Source organism: Uloborus diversus, chromosome 2 (genome assembly GCF_026930045.1).
Source record: "Uloborus diversus isolate 005 chromosome 2, Udiv.v.3.1, whole genome shotgun sequence".
Classification (NCBI taxonomy): domain Eukaryota; kingdom Metazoa; phylum Arthropoda; class Arachnida; order Araneae; family Uloboridae; genus Uloborus; species Uloborus diversus.
In genome coordinates this window covers 184,652,281-184,671,396 of record NC_072732.1, presented here as the reverse complement: position 1 = coordinate 184,671,396, position 19,116 = coordinate 184,652,281, and the positions used below count along the sequence as shown (strand labels likewise).

General features: G+C 33.7%; 1 protein-coding gene across 1 annotated transcript in view; it reads left to right on the top strand.

The window, feature by feature from the left end:
- Window positions 1–19,116, top strand: part of LOC129217552 (TBC1 domain family member 7-like) — a 63,526-nt gene that overhangs the window by 14,295 nt on the left and 30,115 nt on the right. Inside the window, exons 2-4 of the mRNA XM_054851877.1 lie at window positions 328–512; window positions 11,217–11,357; window positions 11,734–11,879. Coding sequence (XP_054707852.1) covers window positions 328–512; window positions 11,217–11,357; window positions 11,734–11,879 — 472 coding nt within the window. The remainder of the gene's footprint in view (window positions 1–327; window positions 513–11,216; window positions 11,358–11,733; window positions 11,880–19,116) is intronic.

The following is a 19,116-nucleotide window of genomic DNA, read 5'->3' as shown; positions in this document are numbered from 1 at the left end:
GTCTGAATGTGTGATGTAGAAACTGGTTAGGAGCAGCTTCCTTGCCAGGGAGCCACAGCCACCTCAGTCTCATTTCAGCAGCCTGCACCTTACAGCAAAACATTTTAGTGCTCTGAGATTTTAATTTTTTTTTTTTTTTTTGGAGCTAATGGGGGTATTGCGGTACCCCTGGTCAACACTGTGCGCACGCCACTGATTGCAGTTGAGATTTAAAATATAGTTTTAATGTTTCTGAGGAAGCAAAATACTTCTGGTATATAAAAAAAAATACAGACTTGAAAGTCAAGTACAATTTGAAATGTTGAAACTCTGTTTTTATGTTGACAGGAGTGCTCCCTGTTAACATCGAGAGCCATGATTCAGTGATGCAACAAAGGCAGGAACACTACCAAGAGCTAGAAGCATCTCTCAGAATCATGAAAAAGGTTGAGGAGGATATGCCCAGATCAGTAGTCCATGCTCTCATGTTCCTGCTCACCGAAGAACTGATCCTGTTTGATTTACCGCAGCAGGTAAAGTATTCTGTTTCTTTTTTGTTTTGCCTTCCTGTTCTTATCTCTAGTCTTGTTTTTCCAAGAACAGCCCATCCTGGCTACCCGTTAGGCCGACCTGGCTACATTTTTATAATATAGAGAAAGTGTGGAATTTTTCCTATATGTGAAAAATATTGCTTGTTACAATTTTATTTCATTCAATTAATTTTACTAAGAAGATTTTTCATGGAAAACCATTATTTAAATGAAAAAGGGGAGACATAATCAATTAAAACATGACAGTATGTAGTATTACTCAATTCCTACAAGTTATTATTTACAAGAATAGACAAAACTTTAATCGAAAAAGGATTTGGGAACGGAGATTTTTTTTTTAAATTATGTGCGCTCTCAACATTAGTTCATAAGAATGTAAAAAGAAAGTGCTTTTACTAGTGGGGAAAATTATTGAAACAAAAATTTCACCTTTGCAAGGGTGGATACAAGCAGGGCCCAATTTAGAAATGTTAGGACACTAAGCCAGGAGCACCTGCATGAAGCACCTTGAGCAGTGCATTTGACAAGAGTGCTGTAGTGTTTCAACCGCACACCTTTTTTTCTAATTGCATATGCTAAAGGGTATAGTACATGCAAAAAATAGCTGTTTTAATGTTAAAAGCCATACGCTATACATTTTATAAATCACATTTGATGTTAAACACCATAACAAACAAATGAATGCCATATTTTAGACAAGTTTCTATTGGTCATTTTTGGGGACCATAAGGTGGTGCTTCATGAGCTCATAGGTAAATCAGGCCGTGGATACAAGTGTGGGGCGATTGAACACTTCCTTGAGCCGAGATTAGGAACTTTCTTAAGGTATACTTTTAATATTTAAGCTCTAAAAATGCTGTTTTAGATAAGAATTTATGATGTTGGGAGAAAGGGAGCTCTTCAAACCCGGATCTGCGTACCCGCAGACCTCGTAAGGTATAGTAGAGGGGCATGTTACATTCCGTACAAAATTTCGTGAGGAAATTGTGAGACCAATTCTATTATGTTCCTTAAGGCCTGTGTAACTGTGCCTCACCGGGTGTTTTGCTTGAATTTGTGTCAGACGGCCTGTATGACATCATCAATCCAAGATGGCGGCTGTAATGAGTTTTTGAAATTCTGACTCAATTTTTGGGTATTTTGTGATAATTTTTTGGTGAATTTGCTTGATTAATATTCTATTACTTTTTAACCGACTTCAAAAAGGAGGCGGTTATCAGTTCATACCGTATGTATGTTTTTTTTTTTTGTCCACTCATAGCGTCTCACCTAGTGAACCGATTTTGATGATTCTTTTTTTAATGGATAGAGAATGGCTCAACTTAGGTCCCATTACTTTGTTTGACCATATTTGTTCTTTAGATAAAAAGTTATGGGCAAAAAACAGTAAATTTCCCTATTAAATGATTAAAATCATATTGTAGCGAAGTTCGCTCTTTTCATCCGAGGATAACGGTGGCTCAGTGGTAGAATTCTCGTCTCCCACACGAGCAACCCGGGTTCAAATCCCAACTAGGACAAAGTGAATTTTACTAAAATTTCGTTTCTACTGTTTCCCGTATTTTCTCGAATGTTCTATCAATTTCTGTATCTTTTAAAGTCTGGAAAGTTCCAGCACTTTTTCAAGTTGTATATAAGGAGATGTAACGTTCATTCGTGGTTCTGAATAAAGATCTCGAGTTGAGACTAATGAGTATTCGCTTCATTTGGCTTTCACATTGTCTTCGCTATTTTCATCTACGCGACAATATGAAACTCATTGTTATAAAAGTTTGGTGCCATATAACTGTAACATTAATAGTAATTGTAATGATAATTTTGAATAAAGGCTTTTCTAATGCAATACAGTGATATAGAGCCGCACTTCTTACTAGGTAACTTCTTACTTTTACTGAAATATCTACATTTACACTAAAAAGAATGAAATAAAAAAATTTTGAAAAAAAAAATAGAACCGACTTCAAAATTGCTCTAAAAAGTGAAAAATAATTTTATTCTTTAAACACCATCGATAATACTTTTAAACATAATTTTTGAAGTTGGCGCAAAAACAAAAAGTAAAATCCATTGTAACCATGCTTCGTTCATATTTTTATCAAAAAATCATCCAAACTTAGGAACGAAACATTTATATTGTTACTCAAATATGCTGTCATCAATGCGTAATGCATGTGGTAGTGAAGAAACTGGACCTGGTTAAATTTATACTTGTAGTTGAGTTATGGCTGTGAATGATTTTATCGATCGTTTTTGCGCCAACTTCAAAAATTATGTTTAAAAGTATTATCGATGGTGTTTAAAGAATAAAATTATTTTTCACTTTTTAGAGCAATTTTGAAGTCGGTTTTATTTTTTTTTTTCAAAATTTTTCTTATTATAAGTTGAAAGTAAAATAATAAATTTATTTGTTTATTGACTCATTAAAAAAAAAAAAATCTGAAGTATTCATTTTTGACTTTGGCATTCAGAATAAGCTAGTTAAAAAGTACCTCGGGTGAGTTTTTGCAGTTAAAAAATACTGCTAATTTTCAGGCTAAAATCATTAAACATTAGCACATTCGAACCTCGTTAATTTGGACACGCTTATAACGAATCACTGCTAAAGCGAACTACATTTGCGATCCCCGTCCTACTGTACTTACACTTAAACTTTTTTTTTGCAAATGAAACGAGCTACTGTTGAGACATTCACTTTTAAAGTCCATTTGAGTTCGTTTTAACAAGGTTCGACAGTATAATCGTTTAACAGAACTCCTTATAACCTGTATAATTACGCTTTAGGAACTTTTCTTGCATCTTTTAGAACGCATGTTTCATTTCATCAACGTAGCTTACGTTCATGCAGAAACTGGTATGCAGTCAAACCTTGTTATCGCGAGACCCGGATTTCACGACACTCCGGATGTCACGTCACTTTTTCAAAGTCCCGAACTTATGCCATACAGTTTTAATGTTAAGTGGCTCCTGGTTTTACGGCAGTTTTTTTTTTGGGGGGCAACTCTGGTTACAACGTCACTTCGAGCTGCGCAGATCGGATCAAATATTTCTTTGCAATTGAAAAATTTTCCGTAAAATGATGAAAACTTCTGGAAATGTTTGTTGTAGAAACTTCGGACTCAGACAAGAGATTTGGCCAGACATGACACCTCAAAAATGATGTGGGACCAGTAGATAAGTTCTGAAAGGTACAGGTTTCAAACTTTGACAAGAGGGACAATGGAAAAGAATTCAAAGCTGGTGAATTGTAATACTGGATGAGGGAAATAGCAGAAGAAGAGAAAGACCATAGCTACTTTAAGCTAAGCTGTAGGTGATCACTACAAGCTTCTTCCATGAGAGAAAAAGAGACAAGAGTTCCTCATTATATTGAAAAGGAAAACACAGCTCTAAAGTGGATAAAGGAATTAGAAAGTGTTTTTTCACCTTCGTAAGGTGGGACTAGGCTGTCAAAATCTAATCAAATTGCGGACAAAAGTGAAGAGTCTTGAATTGGTTTCTTTCTTGCTGATAATTTCGTGGAAAGGAGGAGTATTAAAAATGTTATTTGAAAGTTTAGCAAACACTTATTGAAAAGTATTGTAGAATTTAAAGAAAATTATAATAAGTTAAGTTTTTTTAAAAAGAATTTTTGTTATACTCACCAATAACTCAAATTTACAGTAGTTGAATCTTTTTAAAAGCATAAACACTGTTAATTTTTTCATTAAATCTAATTTTATTGTGAGCTAATGTTTAATAGTGAATTTTTAAACTATTCCGGCTATGGCATTGCTCCGGCTATAACGACACTTTGTTGACAGTCCCAGCGGTGTCGTGGTAACAAGGTTCAACTGTACATATAACTAAATATATTTTAGGATAAAAATTTACCAACAGTAATCACCATGGATATTGGATTATACAAACCAGTTTTAGAACTTGCCCTGTCAAACAAAACCTTGTACAGGTCTTGACAACAATTTCACTGAGTTATACAGTGAATCTGTAGTGTCAAAAATTCTTGCAGGAAAGTGTGTTAGACGGGCTACAGAAGCACATTCTACATTAAGGTTTGCACTATTTTAATGTTACCTCGATGCTTTTTATACACACAATGAAGAAATAAAATTTCAATGCGATGATAGAGTGCAAAAATTAATTGCTTTCAAGGAAAAAAAGTATGGTGAAACAAAAGAACTTTCGTCAAATATAATGCAGATATTTTTTAAATTCTAAAATACATGAAAAAATGAAAGATGTGAGGACACAGAATCGATTGGAAGACCAACATTTAAACTTGCTTTGTTATACATGCATATGATGGATACCATGTTACTTTTATACGATCTGTTAGATCAGGAAATTTGGAATTACACATTTCTTCATTCGAAGGTTTCGTTCCCTATTTCTTTGCTTTGAATTTAACAAATTATGCAAGCATGATCTCATGGTACTTGACTAATATGAGGCGTCTTAATGTAAAGCAACAAAATCTTCGGAATGAATTCATGGAAGGCAATTGGGCTGTTAAAAAGTCTTTTGTACCATTTTGTGCTTTAGGGTCAGACGAAGCTTTGGAGCAAGAGAAAAGGAGTATGAAAGTAATTGGTAGAATAGTAAATACATAACTCCAATAGAAAAAAAAGGTTTGCGTTAAAGTGTAAACATTATCATTTGACAGGTTCAAGAAGAAAGCGACTACATGAAGATGTGCAATGTATATACAGTGCCATCAGAGTATCAACAAACCAAAGCCCTATAATATACGAAGGAAGTGAACTTATTAACACAACAAAGTCTGAACATAATGAAGCCATACAAACAGATGTATTTAAGGCCGTGACATGTACGCCACTTTCGAACGAGAGAGAATTAAAACTGAAAACACGAATTTCTGGGCCCCAATGGAAAAAGAAAAGTTAAATCTATGTAAAAATAGCACGAAGAAAGTTGCAACAAATATAGCTGGCACTATTCTACAGTTAAAAGCCGATCGTTATTTAAACGTCTGCTAGTTGTGTCGAGGAGTCGAGCAGATATTAATTTAAAAACAGCATATGAATTTTAGGCTGCTCCACAGTCTACGTTTAATCTGGATGGGTAGATAAAATTGTCCCAAAACAAATCAAAGTTAATGAAGGTTTTAGAAGAATGTAGCTCAGAAAAAGTAGAGAGCAGCAGCTTTAGATTCTTTGTCAAACCCCATGAAATACTCAAGCATACCGAAAGCAAATGAACAGAGAATCTTACAGTGTTGCTGTTTTTTATGGAATGGCACAGCTACAATCATAGAAGAAACCAAAGCAAGTGAAAACATGTAATGATTTAACTGCAGAATTTAATAATAAGATCAAGGAAATTCTTATAAATTATGATGAAACACACTAAGTGTTTGACACATACATTGAAAACTCGCTAAAATCTGCCAATCTGCCATGCAGAAAAAAGAAGTACATTAACACCCATTGAGTTCAAAATAAAATAACTGATTGTACTAATATTAAAACCGTACACATGAAGATCCTACTTTCTCATGTAAAAACAAAGGATAACTTAATAGCTTATCTGGCGAAAAAGGGTTATTATACACGTAGCATTGAAAAAAACCTAATCGTTAGCTGGAGAAATGAAGCTAATTCATCACTAAAAGGTGATGTGACTGCATTGCAAAGCAGTCATGGAGAGGCGGGTGTTAAAATAGTACTGGACTATCTTCATGCTTCTAGAGAAAGAGCAACCAGTACTCATATATATTCGCCTCACACCGATGTATTTTTCCTAGCATTGTTCTGGTTAAAATCATTTCACTGTCCATGCACATTTTTGACTGGGATATGTAGCCACCAAAGAATGACCAGCATTATGACCGCATTGGGATTAGATAAAACGAGGAATATTATGACTCTATGCTCTGTCAGGAAGTAATATAACAAGCTCACTTGCTTAGAAGGGAAAAACCTTCTTTTTGGAAAATTTATAAGATGGCTGACAAAGATACTCTCGACACTCTGACTCATCTGGGGATCAACTGAAGAATTCGGTACATATGATAAAATTGTTATTGAAAGAAGGCTTTATTTGTTCTGTATATGTGTCGCTGACAAAGATTTCTGATATTGGAGAATTTCTTTGGTTCATGTTTTCCAAGCAGGAGACTGAAAATAAAAATTTGCCTCCTGCAAGAGAATCTTTCTCCCCTTATATTTTAAGAGCGCATTATCAGGTATTGGAACGGCATCTTGCTGACCAGCAGCACCCGACTTTAACATCACCGTCACACTTCAGATGGGAAGAGAAAGATAACTTCTATGTTCCAGTTATGTGTACACTTATTTGTGCTTCTGAGTCTATTTTAAAACTATACTGTTAAAAAAGTTCCTGAAATTTTATGGTAAAAGTTACTGGCATCCATGTTGCTAGTAACTATTACTGTAAAATCCTATTTTACTGTAAAATTTCACGGTAGAATAAACGACAGTTAAAAAACTCAAAATTTGAACTGCAGGTTCGATCTTGGTGCCTTCGAAATAGCAAGCGGCTTTGCTGCCCACTACACAAGTTGGGACCCATCGAGTAAGGGAAAAACGGTGTTATATACTTTTCACTGTACGTCACGTGCTGTATCAATTGGCGCTGCAATCGTTTATTTTCTTCGGTACAATTTGGTGCAAATTTTTTACGTACTGTAAACACTACATATTATAGTAATATTTACCACAAACGTTTCCTGAATTTTTAACTGTGTAGTTTGATGCAGCTGCGTAAAGGGAAAATGATTGTTTCATGTAAATGCAAATCTCAAAATATTTCATGCACTGAACTTTGTGTGTGAAGATGAAGAGGACTTAAATGTGAAAATCATAGCCAACAAAGCGATATTGATAACGCTTCAGATGAAGATCTTTAAGTAAGAATTGTTTGTTTACCTTTAAATCTATATTTTGAATTAAAATCAGAGTTTAGATAATGAAATCAATCATTCATTACTTGAGTACATAAATAAAATTATCATTATATCTAATATTAAATAACGGAAGTTGTAATTTTTTTTTCTGCATTAAAAAAAAATGCTTCGTATAACCCCGAAACGCGTGTATGCAAATTATTTTACAGGTTTTTTGGAATAATAAATTTGATTTTATCGTACAAGCTTTCCAAAATATTTTTTAACTGTTACTGGTTACTAAAAATCTGCATCTAGAAAAAAAAAAAAACTAAATGAATAATATTTTAAATTGGCAATTAATTTTAAAATTTTAAATATAATAGTATTACAATATTAAATATATAAGATAAGTTGAAAAAATGTCATAATATGCCTCAAAAATCAGTTAAAACCGAAAATTTTCATCAATATCTAGTGCAGCCGCCAATTTGGATTAATGACGTCACACAGGCCATCTGACACAAGTTCAAGCAAAACACCTGGTGAGGCATAGTTATATAGGCCATAAGGAATGTATTAGAATTGGTCTCACAATTTCCTCACGAAATTTCTCACGGAGGGTCTTTTCCCTTAAGTATGCCACTGGACTAGTAGGGGGCACGTCCTTAAGGGGCCCAAGGGCGAAAGAAATTGGAGAAAAAAAAATTGAAAAAAAAAAAAAAAAACTCCCACTAAGACCCATTAATGTTGCAAATATACGCTGCTGGCCTCTCAGGAGGGCCCCTGCAGTTTTTGTTGCAGTCGTCCAAAATTTATAGATCTAGGCCTAGAGCTCTTCCTCAGAATTCTCCGGAAATTTACGTCTTGAAAATACAATTGTAAGCCATCTCTTATTACTCGAGGGATAAGAATCAGAACTTTCTGCAGGATTTTTTTTCAAAATTGAAATTTGAAATATAATGTTCGAATATCTTAGATAATATTAAAGATAGGTTTGAGGGCTCCACTTGGTTATTTTATTTAAATCCAAGAAGTACCACTCTTCCCGAGGGGACAGACATGCATGAGTTCTGTTTGACTGTTAAAACATGCATAGTTTTCTTAATGGGAAAGTTTAATTTGAAATGACTTGAGTTTCACGTTTCTTTGTTTGTTGTGTCATTTTCTTGGAACAATAGAAAATGACAAGAGTACTTAAATTGTCCTTTCTGACCCAGAAAAGTTATTTTGTACAGTGCATTATAAAAAATGCCCAGTATTTTTTTAAAAATCTGTTTTTTTTTTTTTTTGTCATCTATCATACTTGGGGATTGCAATACCAGACCAAAAATACAATGCCAGAATTTGTTGTTTTTAAAACGTGATACCAGAATACCGGTATTAGAAATTTCTCAAAAAAGTATCTAAAACATTTTGTTTCGTTGACACAGTTCATAAGTTTGTGCAAAAATTGTATTATTTATGAAAACAAATTTTTAACAAAAAATATTACGGAACAAATGTAATAAAAAATCAGTAATAGTAAGAAGCATAATGCATGTCTCTTAGCCCTGAACTCAATTTAGTACACACATTTCCTGCAGTTAGAAAAACTCTTTCTGAATTCACTTAGGTCTGTGGTGCTGTTAACAATGCGCGATACACCTCGACACATCTCGAAGTGTTTCATCTTCAAATGATTCTGTGTCTTGCGTATTATTTTTGGATAAATCCCGTTGTGTGTGTGTGCGCCTGTGTTTCTTTTGTGTTGTGTGTATCATTATTATTATTATTATTTGAATTTATAGTGTTATAAATTCTGTAAATAGAAATTTTTTTGATTTTTTTGTAATCTGGCTAAATTTGGCGTTTGTTCCATTAATTTTCATCTAAAATTATCTTAGTAACTTAACCTGTAAATTCTTTCTTATAATGAACATACAAGCCCCCAACATTCGAATGATGAACATGGTCCCCTGATAAGATTTGTGAATGGAATAAAAATAAAACATCCAGAAAGAAATCAAATTTTGAACTTTGTGGATATTTCTTTGCTGATTATATATCACCCTGCATTGTGTGAATGAGAGAGAGAGAGAGTTAGTTTGCTGTTTAATAGTCTAGTATCAGCTGTTAGCTGGAGAGTGTGTATTAGCTCTGTTATTATGAAGCATTTGCGTTTTTTTTTTTTGCATATTTTGATGAAAATACGTGTGCTACTGTTGAGTTTAGGGTGTTAATTGATATTTGCCTAATTGCTAAGAATAATTTAGCAGTTAACTACATTTCTGGTACATAGCTGTAAATAAATCTCCTGTATTTTTCTCAAGAACTGTGTCGTCATTTAAAGAATTTCTTGGAGTGGCCAGACTCGTAACAATAGCTAGTTGTAATTTCTCTTCAAGAGAAGATACTTTTCCGATATTAACATCATCTTCGACGATTTCCCCTTGATCTGGATAAATTCGTTCGCTTTTTATAAGTCCATTTTGAAATTTCGGATGAATTTAACAAAATTTGATCTTATCAGTTCCTTTAAATTGTTTTCGTTTTCTTTTCAAAATTCTTAAGAATTATAATTATGTAAATGTGTGAAAATATGTTCCAGTTGATTGTGCCTTACCTCTATGCAAATTTTCAAGGCACTACATAATTTTTAACTTTATTTTTTGTTATAAAGCTAAAGAACCAGATAGGAAAACAAACCAATACCCGTTCGCAAGAAATAACCATTTTTTATATTAACAAGAATTTTTTTTTTGTAAAAATTCAGTACAATTGTGACAAATATTGAAAAAACATCACTGAAATTCATAGGATAAATACATTCTTAATTATACTTGAAATAAACTTTTACAAAAAGTTAAATGAATGATCACGGATGTGGAAAAAAATAAAACAAGGTGCACATAAGCGCGCGAACGTCAGATTCATCTTACCATCTGATGATGAAAATATCATTTTACAATCATTCTGTTACTTTTATTTAATGATAGTCTAGTAGTTCATGCCTTTGAAGCCAAATTTTTCCATGAATTGATTTATTTTGATACTGTTTCACAGAAAAAGAATTGCTTATTTAAAATAAAAGTAGATATCTGATAAGTTAAATTGAAAACTGTTTAAATAAAATTATTTATTATTTTCAGCTAATTCTGAAAATACCGGTATTTTACCTTGCCAAATACCGGTATTGCGGAATTGTAAAATAGCTCAAAATCTCTAATCACTAATCATACTTTAGTTTTATTGTACAAGCTTGCTTATTTGGTTTCTGCTGAAAATAAAGCACTAATAAAACATCTATTGCCTACATTTCTATACTCTTTGTGGAATCCATATTACATTTTTTCAAATATCTCGAAAACCCATTTACCTACCTTCTGCAGTTCTATGCTTTAAAAAGCTGCTTTAGTACCATTATCATCCTGGATTGCATTTCTGGTAGGTATAAACCTTTCCTCAACTCCAGTTTGGTAGTAAAGTGATCAATTATGCATATGCATTTTCTCTCAAACTAGATACTTCATAAAAATTTAGCAATGAAATTATGAAGTTTTAAGAAATCTTTTTTCCTTAATTTAGTCACATAAAAATGTCTACCAGCTATTATACTTATCAGAAGTCGATAATGAGAAACCTGTTAAATTTTCAGTAAAAATATGTGACCCAAAATTTCAACTGACACCCTGATGACGAATTTTCTAAAAAGGGAATGAGTAGAGTTGCTAATATTGTTTAATATTTTTCAAAAAATATTTAACAAGTTTTTTAAATACTCATTTGTGTGCTGTTTTGTTGCTTTTTTACATCTACTTCAACCCTCAAATTGCTTGTTCCAGCTAGAGTCTTCACATGTGAGGAATTTGGCAGCCATAGCATCTGTATTTTTGGAATTGTGTTCTCAAGAAATTGATGCCTATTGGTTGTTCAAGAACTTCATTTTATTTCGACGGCAGGCAGGCATTCAATTTCACATTCTGGTAAGTTATTTTTAGTATGCTGAAACTATGGAATGAAAAGTATTTCAACTAAACAAATACATAACATTAAAAAAATACTAGCTTTGCAGTTATGAGTACAATGTGTTTTAACTATTAAATTTATTTAACTTTGAGTTTTAGTTTTCATATTATTCAACTTATCATATTTTTTTTCTCTATAAAGATTAAACAGTAAATAAAAGATTGTGGAAGGTTGTGTGTGATTAGGAATATCAGGACAGCTACAAAGACTGCATTTATTACTCATGAATTCCATTTTTTTACAACAAATATATTTGTCTCTGCAGCTTGAATGTAAATGCAAAAGGAAACAAAATGTTGTCTGTTGTACTGATACCCTATTGAACTTCTACAGAAAGAGAAACTGGAAAGCATTTTGAGCAAGGAAGATAACAAATTAATCCAGCATTTGAGAGTTGTGGGTGCCCTCGAAGCCCTTCCTCTTTGCTCCTGGTTTGACAGGTGTTTTGCCAAAATACTGCACCGCACTTCTTTGGCAAGGTAAGCCTATAATGAACTTTTTTCATCCACTGACGGGAAAAAAATATCCCAACACCAAGAAGAAATATCGTAGAGTAATGAAATTTGGACAGGGCATTTGTCTAGTTTGCATGTTTAATTGATTGAATTTTCAAGATCACAAGTTAATTTAAGCTCAAGAAATTCATTTCAAAAGTGAACTGCTGTTACATTAATAAGCAGTGTAACTCCACAATTTAGAATGCAAGTGTGCATGCATTGTGTCATACAGGCACGAAGTGAGTGTCACTTTGTGAAATGGACTTGCTTGTTGAACTTGCTATGTCAATAATGGGAACGTCAGCTATATTATGCTGGAGCATTCGTCCAATGATATCCGAGGCATGCTCAATTGGGAAGAGATCTGGTAATCTCGCAGGCCAAAGTAACGTGTCAACACACTCTAGAGCACATTACGTTGCAGCAGTGGTGTGAAAGCAAGGGTTATCCTTTTGGAAAATTCACCCTTGAGTTTATAAATGGCAATACTACAGGTTGAAAGCCAGACTGACGAACTGCGCATTCACTGTGTTTGGAATAACCACGAGAGTGCTCCTGCTGTCATAAGAACTTGCTTCTCAGGCCAGAATTCCAGGTGTAAGTCCAGTGAGTCTAGGCCACAGACAGTTTGGTTGCAGGCAATCCCCTGGCCTCCTCTAACAAACAATCGACCATCACTGGCACTGAGACAGAAACTGCTTTCATCAGTAAACACAGCGGATCTCCACTCTGTCTTCCAATGAGCTCTAACTCACCACTGGCGTTGCAGATGGCAATGTTTTGGTATCAATGAAACACATGCCACAAGTCGCCTGGATTAGAGCTGTCCATGAAGTAACCAATTTCTGGCAGTTTGATGTGTCACTGTGGTACCAACTGCAGCTTGAATTTCTGCCTCAGACGCAGTACTATGCGCCACAGCCGAACGTCAAGTACAGTGGTCTTCCATCTCAGTAGTGCCAATATACCCTTTTAGTAGTGCCTAGAACCCAGTCTTTTTGAGGCAGTAACATTCCTTAACCACTACTGTCAACAATCATGCCCGGTTGATACATTCCAACCAAGTCTTATTGCAATATTGCAGATCAAAAATCCACCGTCTTGTAGAACTATTACATGTCCTCGGTCAAACTCGATGCAATCATGACAATGACTTCTTCGACTTCTTAAAGACATTCTTGGCTAACATCAACTCAATATGTCAAATATCACAGAAAAATAACGCTCACAAACTTTACGGCATGCATTTATAGCAACCCTACTTTGCAAGTTCTGAGTGGTGCTATAGTGCTGCACTTATGCACAAAGTAAAATTTGAATCAATGTCATCTTTCAGATGTATAAAGACAACAACCATATATTGCTTATCTAGCACAAGTCTTTCTTGGTGTTGGGATTTTTTTCCCCCGCAGACATAAGGTTATCTAACTAAAGAATAAATACCTTTGTGCTGAGAATTAAAAAGTCAGTAATCCAACGTTATTAAGCGCAAAACTTACAAATGATTGCAGACACGTGTTTCGGTGTTACAAGGAACACCTTTTTCAATGCAAAGAAGTGTGAGCTTTTGGATGAAAAGTCATCCGAGAAAAGCAACACGGTGGAACAGGAGAAAGTATAAATATCAAAAAATAGAAATTAAACAAAACAAAAAAGATAAAATGACACCTGGAGACAAAATTTATTATATAATTCCATCAGGAAAAAAAAAACCGTTAAGTAATAAATTTTAAAAGAAAACCCATAAACAATGCAAAAAAGTCCAAAAATGAAACCACTCATAATAAATTAGCAATAAATTTACCAGCGGGAAAAAACTATGTATGGAAGCAATGTATCAAATGGAGAAATGCAGAAAAAAAACAGAGTGAAGGATAAACATATTGGAATTAGTTAATCACAAAACGAAATAAGAAAGCAAAAAATGAAAAAATAAAAGTAAGAAATGTACGACGCTTACATAAAAATAATAGAAAATCTAAACCAATTTTAACAAAGGAGTCCACACAGAGGAAAAATAGGGAATTGAAGTAAGATCGTTAACTAAATTAGAACGGTTCCTCAGGATGTGGAAAGATTCTCAAAAATCAAGATCCAACGAATTGGGGCATTTTTGGATAATTTGATAAGAGTTAAAATCAAAAGAGTGATTCGATTCCCTACAGTGTTGAGCAATACTGGATTTATTCAGCTGTTGTTTTCTCACATAGCTTTGATGTTCTTTTAACCGAAATTTCAAAGAACGGCGGATCTGTCCGATGTATCAGAGTCCGCAATTGCAAACAATTTTATAGATCCCACAGCAATTAAGAGGGTGAATAGAATCTTTAAGAGAAGAGAAAGAAAGTTTATTAATAGGAAAAAATACCACTTGGAATTGGAATCGCTTCAGAATCTTAGCAACCTGAAAACTGATACCAGGGAAGAAAGGCAAAACAACTAAATTCTTAGTGTTAAAAGTTCTATTAAGATATACATCGGACAGACCCGCCGTTCTTTGAAATTTCGGTTAAAAGAACATCAAAGCTATGTGAGAAAACAACAGCTGAATAAATCCAGTATTGCTCAACACTGTTGGGAATCGAATCACTCTTTTGTTTTAACTCTTATCAAATTATCCAAAAATGCCCCAATTCATTGGATCTTGATTTTTGGGAATCTTTCCACATCCTGAGGAACCGTTCTAATTTAGTTAACGATCTTACTGCAATTCCCTATTTTTCCTCTGTGTGGACTCCTTTGTTAAAATTGGTTTAGATTTTCTATTATTTTTATGTAAGCGTCGTACATTTCTTACTTTTATTTTTTCATTTTTTGCTTTCTTATTTCGTTTTGTGATTAACTAATTCCAATATGTTTATCCTTCACTCTGTTTTTTTTCTGCATTTCTCCATTTGATACATTGCTTCCATACATAGTTTTTTCTTGCTGGTAAATTTATTGCTAATTTATTATGAGTGGTTTCATTTTTGGACTTCTTGCATTGTTTATGGGTTTTCTTTTAAAATTTATTACTTAACGGGTTTTTTTTCCTGATGGAATTATATAATAAATTTTATCTCCAGGTGTCATTTTATCTTTTTTGTTTTGTTTAATTTCTATTTTTTGATATTTATACTTTCTCCTGTTCCACCGTGTTGCTTTTCTCGGATGACTTTTCATCCAAAAGCTCATACTTCTTTGCATTGAAAAAGGTGTTCCTTGTAACACCGAAACACGTGTCTGCAATCATTTGCAAGTTTTGTGCTTAATAACGTTGGATTACTGACTTTTTAATAAGGTTATCTGTACGGAAGTGGTTCTAGGAATGGTCGACATCTCCTTATTTGCTCCAAATTAAAGCATGTTAACTCTTTTTGCTTTTTGGCTAGAAGACTCCAAATAAATGCAACCCTACTGAAAGATTTTTTCATATTTTCATTGAGTTTACTGTACCTTGCGGCCACTCACTCTAGATACCGGTAATCACTAGCGCCAACTCCATGGAGCTTGGGGGGGGGGGGGGGGGCTCGGAACCCCCTAATAATTTGTGTTCGTGAGTCATTTTTTAGAGAGAGTGGCGAGTGCTTTTGCTTGGGGAGTGCATTATATGAAGACAAAATTCTTTTTGTTTAATGAGCGTCATTGAAAATTGTCACATTTGAGAAATTTGCAAGCCTTTGTGAATATGAAGGCAAAGATTCTATTTAATATACTAAAAGATATTCTCGTCCCCATAGACTTATCTTTCCAGGATTTAAGAGGACGGTTTTGCGGTGCATCAAAGTTTGGTGGACTTCAAAATTGGTTTTAAATTTACAAGCAAGCACTGCATGACTGCTGGGAAGTAACCTGGGGTTGGTATTAGGGAGCAATGCCCTACCCTTTGTGACTGATGCTCTACTTATAAAATTACACTTAAGAAAAGGTCTATTTCTGGGGGCCAAAACCCCATAAATCCTATCTTATAACGTCAACAAAGACACTCTGAAATTAAGTTCTAGGAATTTCAATTTCCAAAAGCCTTGACAGCAGAGTACCGAACTCCAAGGGTCATCCAACCTAAGGTCATCAAAGGCTGCCCAAAATCGCATGTTTAGGACTTCCAATTTCAAATAATTTTCTTGATAGATTCAAAACTGCATCCCGTCCTTTAACGTTAAGAACTATAGCCTGCACTAGGATTTTAATTTCAAAACATTTTCTGAAGAAAGCCTTCGAACCTCGCATTTCTCTAACATTATTGAAAGGCGGTCTAAAGCTCTAAAAGTTTTGGAGAAATGTTCTGAATCTTTTTTTTTTTTTTTTTTTTTTGCCTAAATCATCAAACATGACCAACTGAGTTTTGGGACTGAAAGTTCAAATTTTCTGGTGGGGGAGACGAACTTTAACCCCCTTTTACCTAATACAGGGTGGCGACAGATCAGGGAAATCAGGGAAAAGTCAGGGAACTTTATCACTCAGGGAAATATCAGGGAATTTAAAAAAATAACAAAAAATCAGGAAAAATTGTTCAAATGAAGAAAGAAAAAAAATTTTCCTTGCTAAATGAAGTATTTTGATTCCCTATGAATTGTCCGCCAATTATTAGTTTTAAAAAAGTAAAACGCTTCCTAAGATTGTTTCTGAATCTATAAAGTTGTTTATTTTACCTAGCTTGAATTTTCCTTCACGCATTCCATGCTATGTAAAATAAACAACCCTACAGGCAAAGAGGAAGTCGTCATTAATGACTTTGCTCCCTTGCTTTTACTCATTGTCTTAAAGTAATTAGCATACTGTTATATCACGATTTCAAGAAAGGATTTTTGTTTTTTAAATTAATGCTAAAAAATCTTTAAAGTTATCACTTGGCATTTTTAATTTAATTGCTAAAATTAATTTTGACTTAAAATCAAATTAGTTTTTTTTTTGCCCTGTTACTTCAGATTACTCGAAGGGTTTTTTTTTTTCAGACTTTAAAACTCTTTTATTTTAAAACCATATACATTTTGAAATTAATAATTGGTTTTGCATTTCAATGTTGTTTGTAACTAAAGTAATCTAAGATTTTTTTTTCGACAACTGATGAAATCATTTGAAATCAAGTTGTATACATAAGTAAATATTTTAATTATTTTTAATAGTTAAAATGCTGAATTCATTCATTAAAACCTAAGCTCTTGATTAGAGAATAGCTCAGTATGACTGGTTGTTGCAAGATTTCAATTTGTTTTATATAAATATGTCTATTCTGCCGTGTGAAGGTAAAGGGCAGAAACTGCACAGTTTTCTTTTTTATTTTTGCATTTTTGCCATCTATGATATGTTACCTTTATTGTACAAGTCGCTTATTTGGTTTCCACTAAAAAAAAGAGAGGCGCGAAAAACGTCTAATTCCAACATTTTCCCATTGTTAATACTGAATCCACCACACATTTCTTCAAATATCTCGAAAACTAATTTCTGCAGATACTGCCGTTTACCTGCACATGGTGCAATATTTTACGTAAGTAAAACTACATTGCTTCTATATTTCAACTATCACTTGTTACTCTTGCAGTAACAATTATACTGCTTGAAAGTTCAGTTCAAGATTATTCCTATTTAAATTTTTTAGTTTTATCATGATTAGATATGTTTTTAAGAGTGGTTTTAATAAGTTCTTAGAATTCTTATGTTAACTGGTTCCTGGAAGTGAAGTTTTTGTTTTAGATTTCATAGAATATTTCTGTGTTGATAGTTTAATAACTATTTTTACCGAAAAAAGAAGCATCTTTTCAAAATACATTTTTAATTAACAACTTAAACCGTTTTAAACACTGCATTTTATTGCAATGCTTTTCGGGTAGGGCAAAGAAAGGAAACCATTGTCATTGGTAACGGAAATCAGGGAAATTTGGTGAACTTAATCAGGGAAATCAGGGAAAAGTCGGGGAACTTTTTTTTCCTGTTCCTGTCGCCACCCTGTAATATCTTTGAAGATTGTCCAATATTGCAGTTTTGGAAATTCAGTTTTAAAAAATTATTGGGGAAAAGTCTCTGTACCTCATCATTACCAAAGATGGCCTCAAAATGTTATTTTTAATACATTTAATGTTTCAAGACATTTCAATGGGAAATTCCCAAACATCCCCGCTCCCCAAATCACCAAAGATCGTCTGGAATTATATTTTGGAACTTCTATTTCGAAAATTCCAAAGGAGAGTTATAAATCCCATTCTTTCCCCTCATATCATCACACATGGAATACAGTTGCAATTTCAATTCAATCACTGCCAAAAATTTTCCAGGGGAGAGTCCCCTTTCCTTAATATCATTGAACATGGTATTAAACTGCATTTTTAAAACTCCGAACTCGAAAAAGATGAAAAGAATGCATGTAATCTGGAATTTTCAAGGAACAAAAATGTGATCCTTTTCACTTCCTTTTACAAAAAAGGAACTGTTGTATTCCCGAAAAAATTTTCACTCAAAAATCGACCTTAATTTCCATTTTGCTCAACCCCGAATGAATGTTGAGTTTTTTTTCGACCCGATCACACGTGCGTACATACCTAAGACCATATAGATGCCCGAAATATCCATTTTGACGATTCCCGTGTTAATTACAACGAGATTTCTGGTGACGTCTGTAAGTACAGTAGAACCTTGATTATCCGAAGGAATTGGGACCGAACCTACTTCGGATAATCGAAAAGTTCGGATAATCGAGAATTCATCTATAATCATCTAGTTTAATATGTAGAGTCGTCGTTCAACTGTTAATGCTATTTTTACTGTTAAAGAAATTAAAATTATAAATGAAAATTAATTTATTTTTGGAACAAAATTTACAATGGTTTAAATGGAAGTTTCATCTGGTGCAATTTCGCCGTCCTTTGCCATGCAGCTCTATCCCGAAGTTTTCTTAAAATCATGAGTTCAAAGGAATCACACTGTTCCTGTTGTTCCAACCAAGCAAGACCTTTTGCAAAACTCTCAAATGCATCATTGTTACTTATCTTATTTGTTCCAGAATCATTCTCATCTTCATCATCATCATCTTCTTTTGGAGAATTCCGGACTTCTGCTATTAAGTCCTCATCATTGAGCAACTGGAAGCCTGCATCTTCCATGTCACAATTCAACCAATCTGTAATTTCTCTATCACCACAATTTTCAAAGCCTTTCATTGTGCTGAAAACGCTTGAAAACTCAGTAACAATATCTTTCGCAATGTCAGTAGCATTTTCATCTGTGCCACTTGAAAAATTCGGCA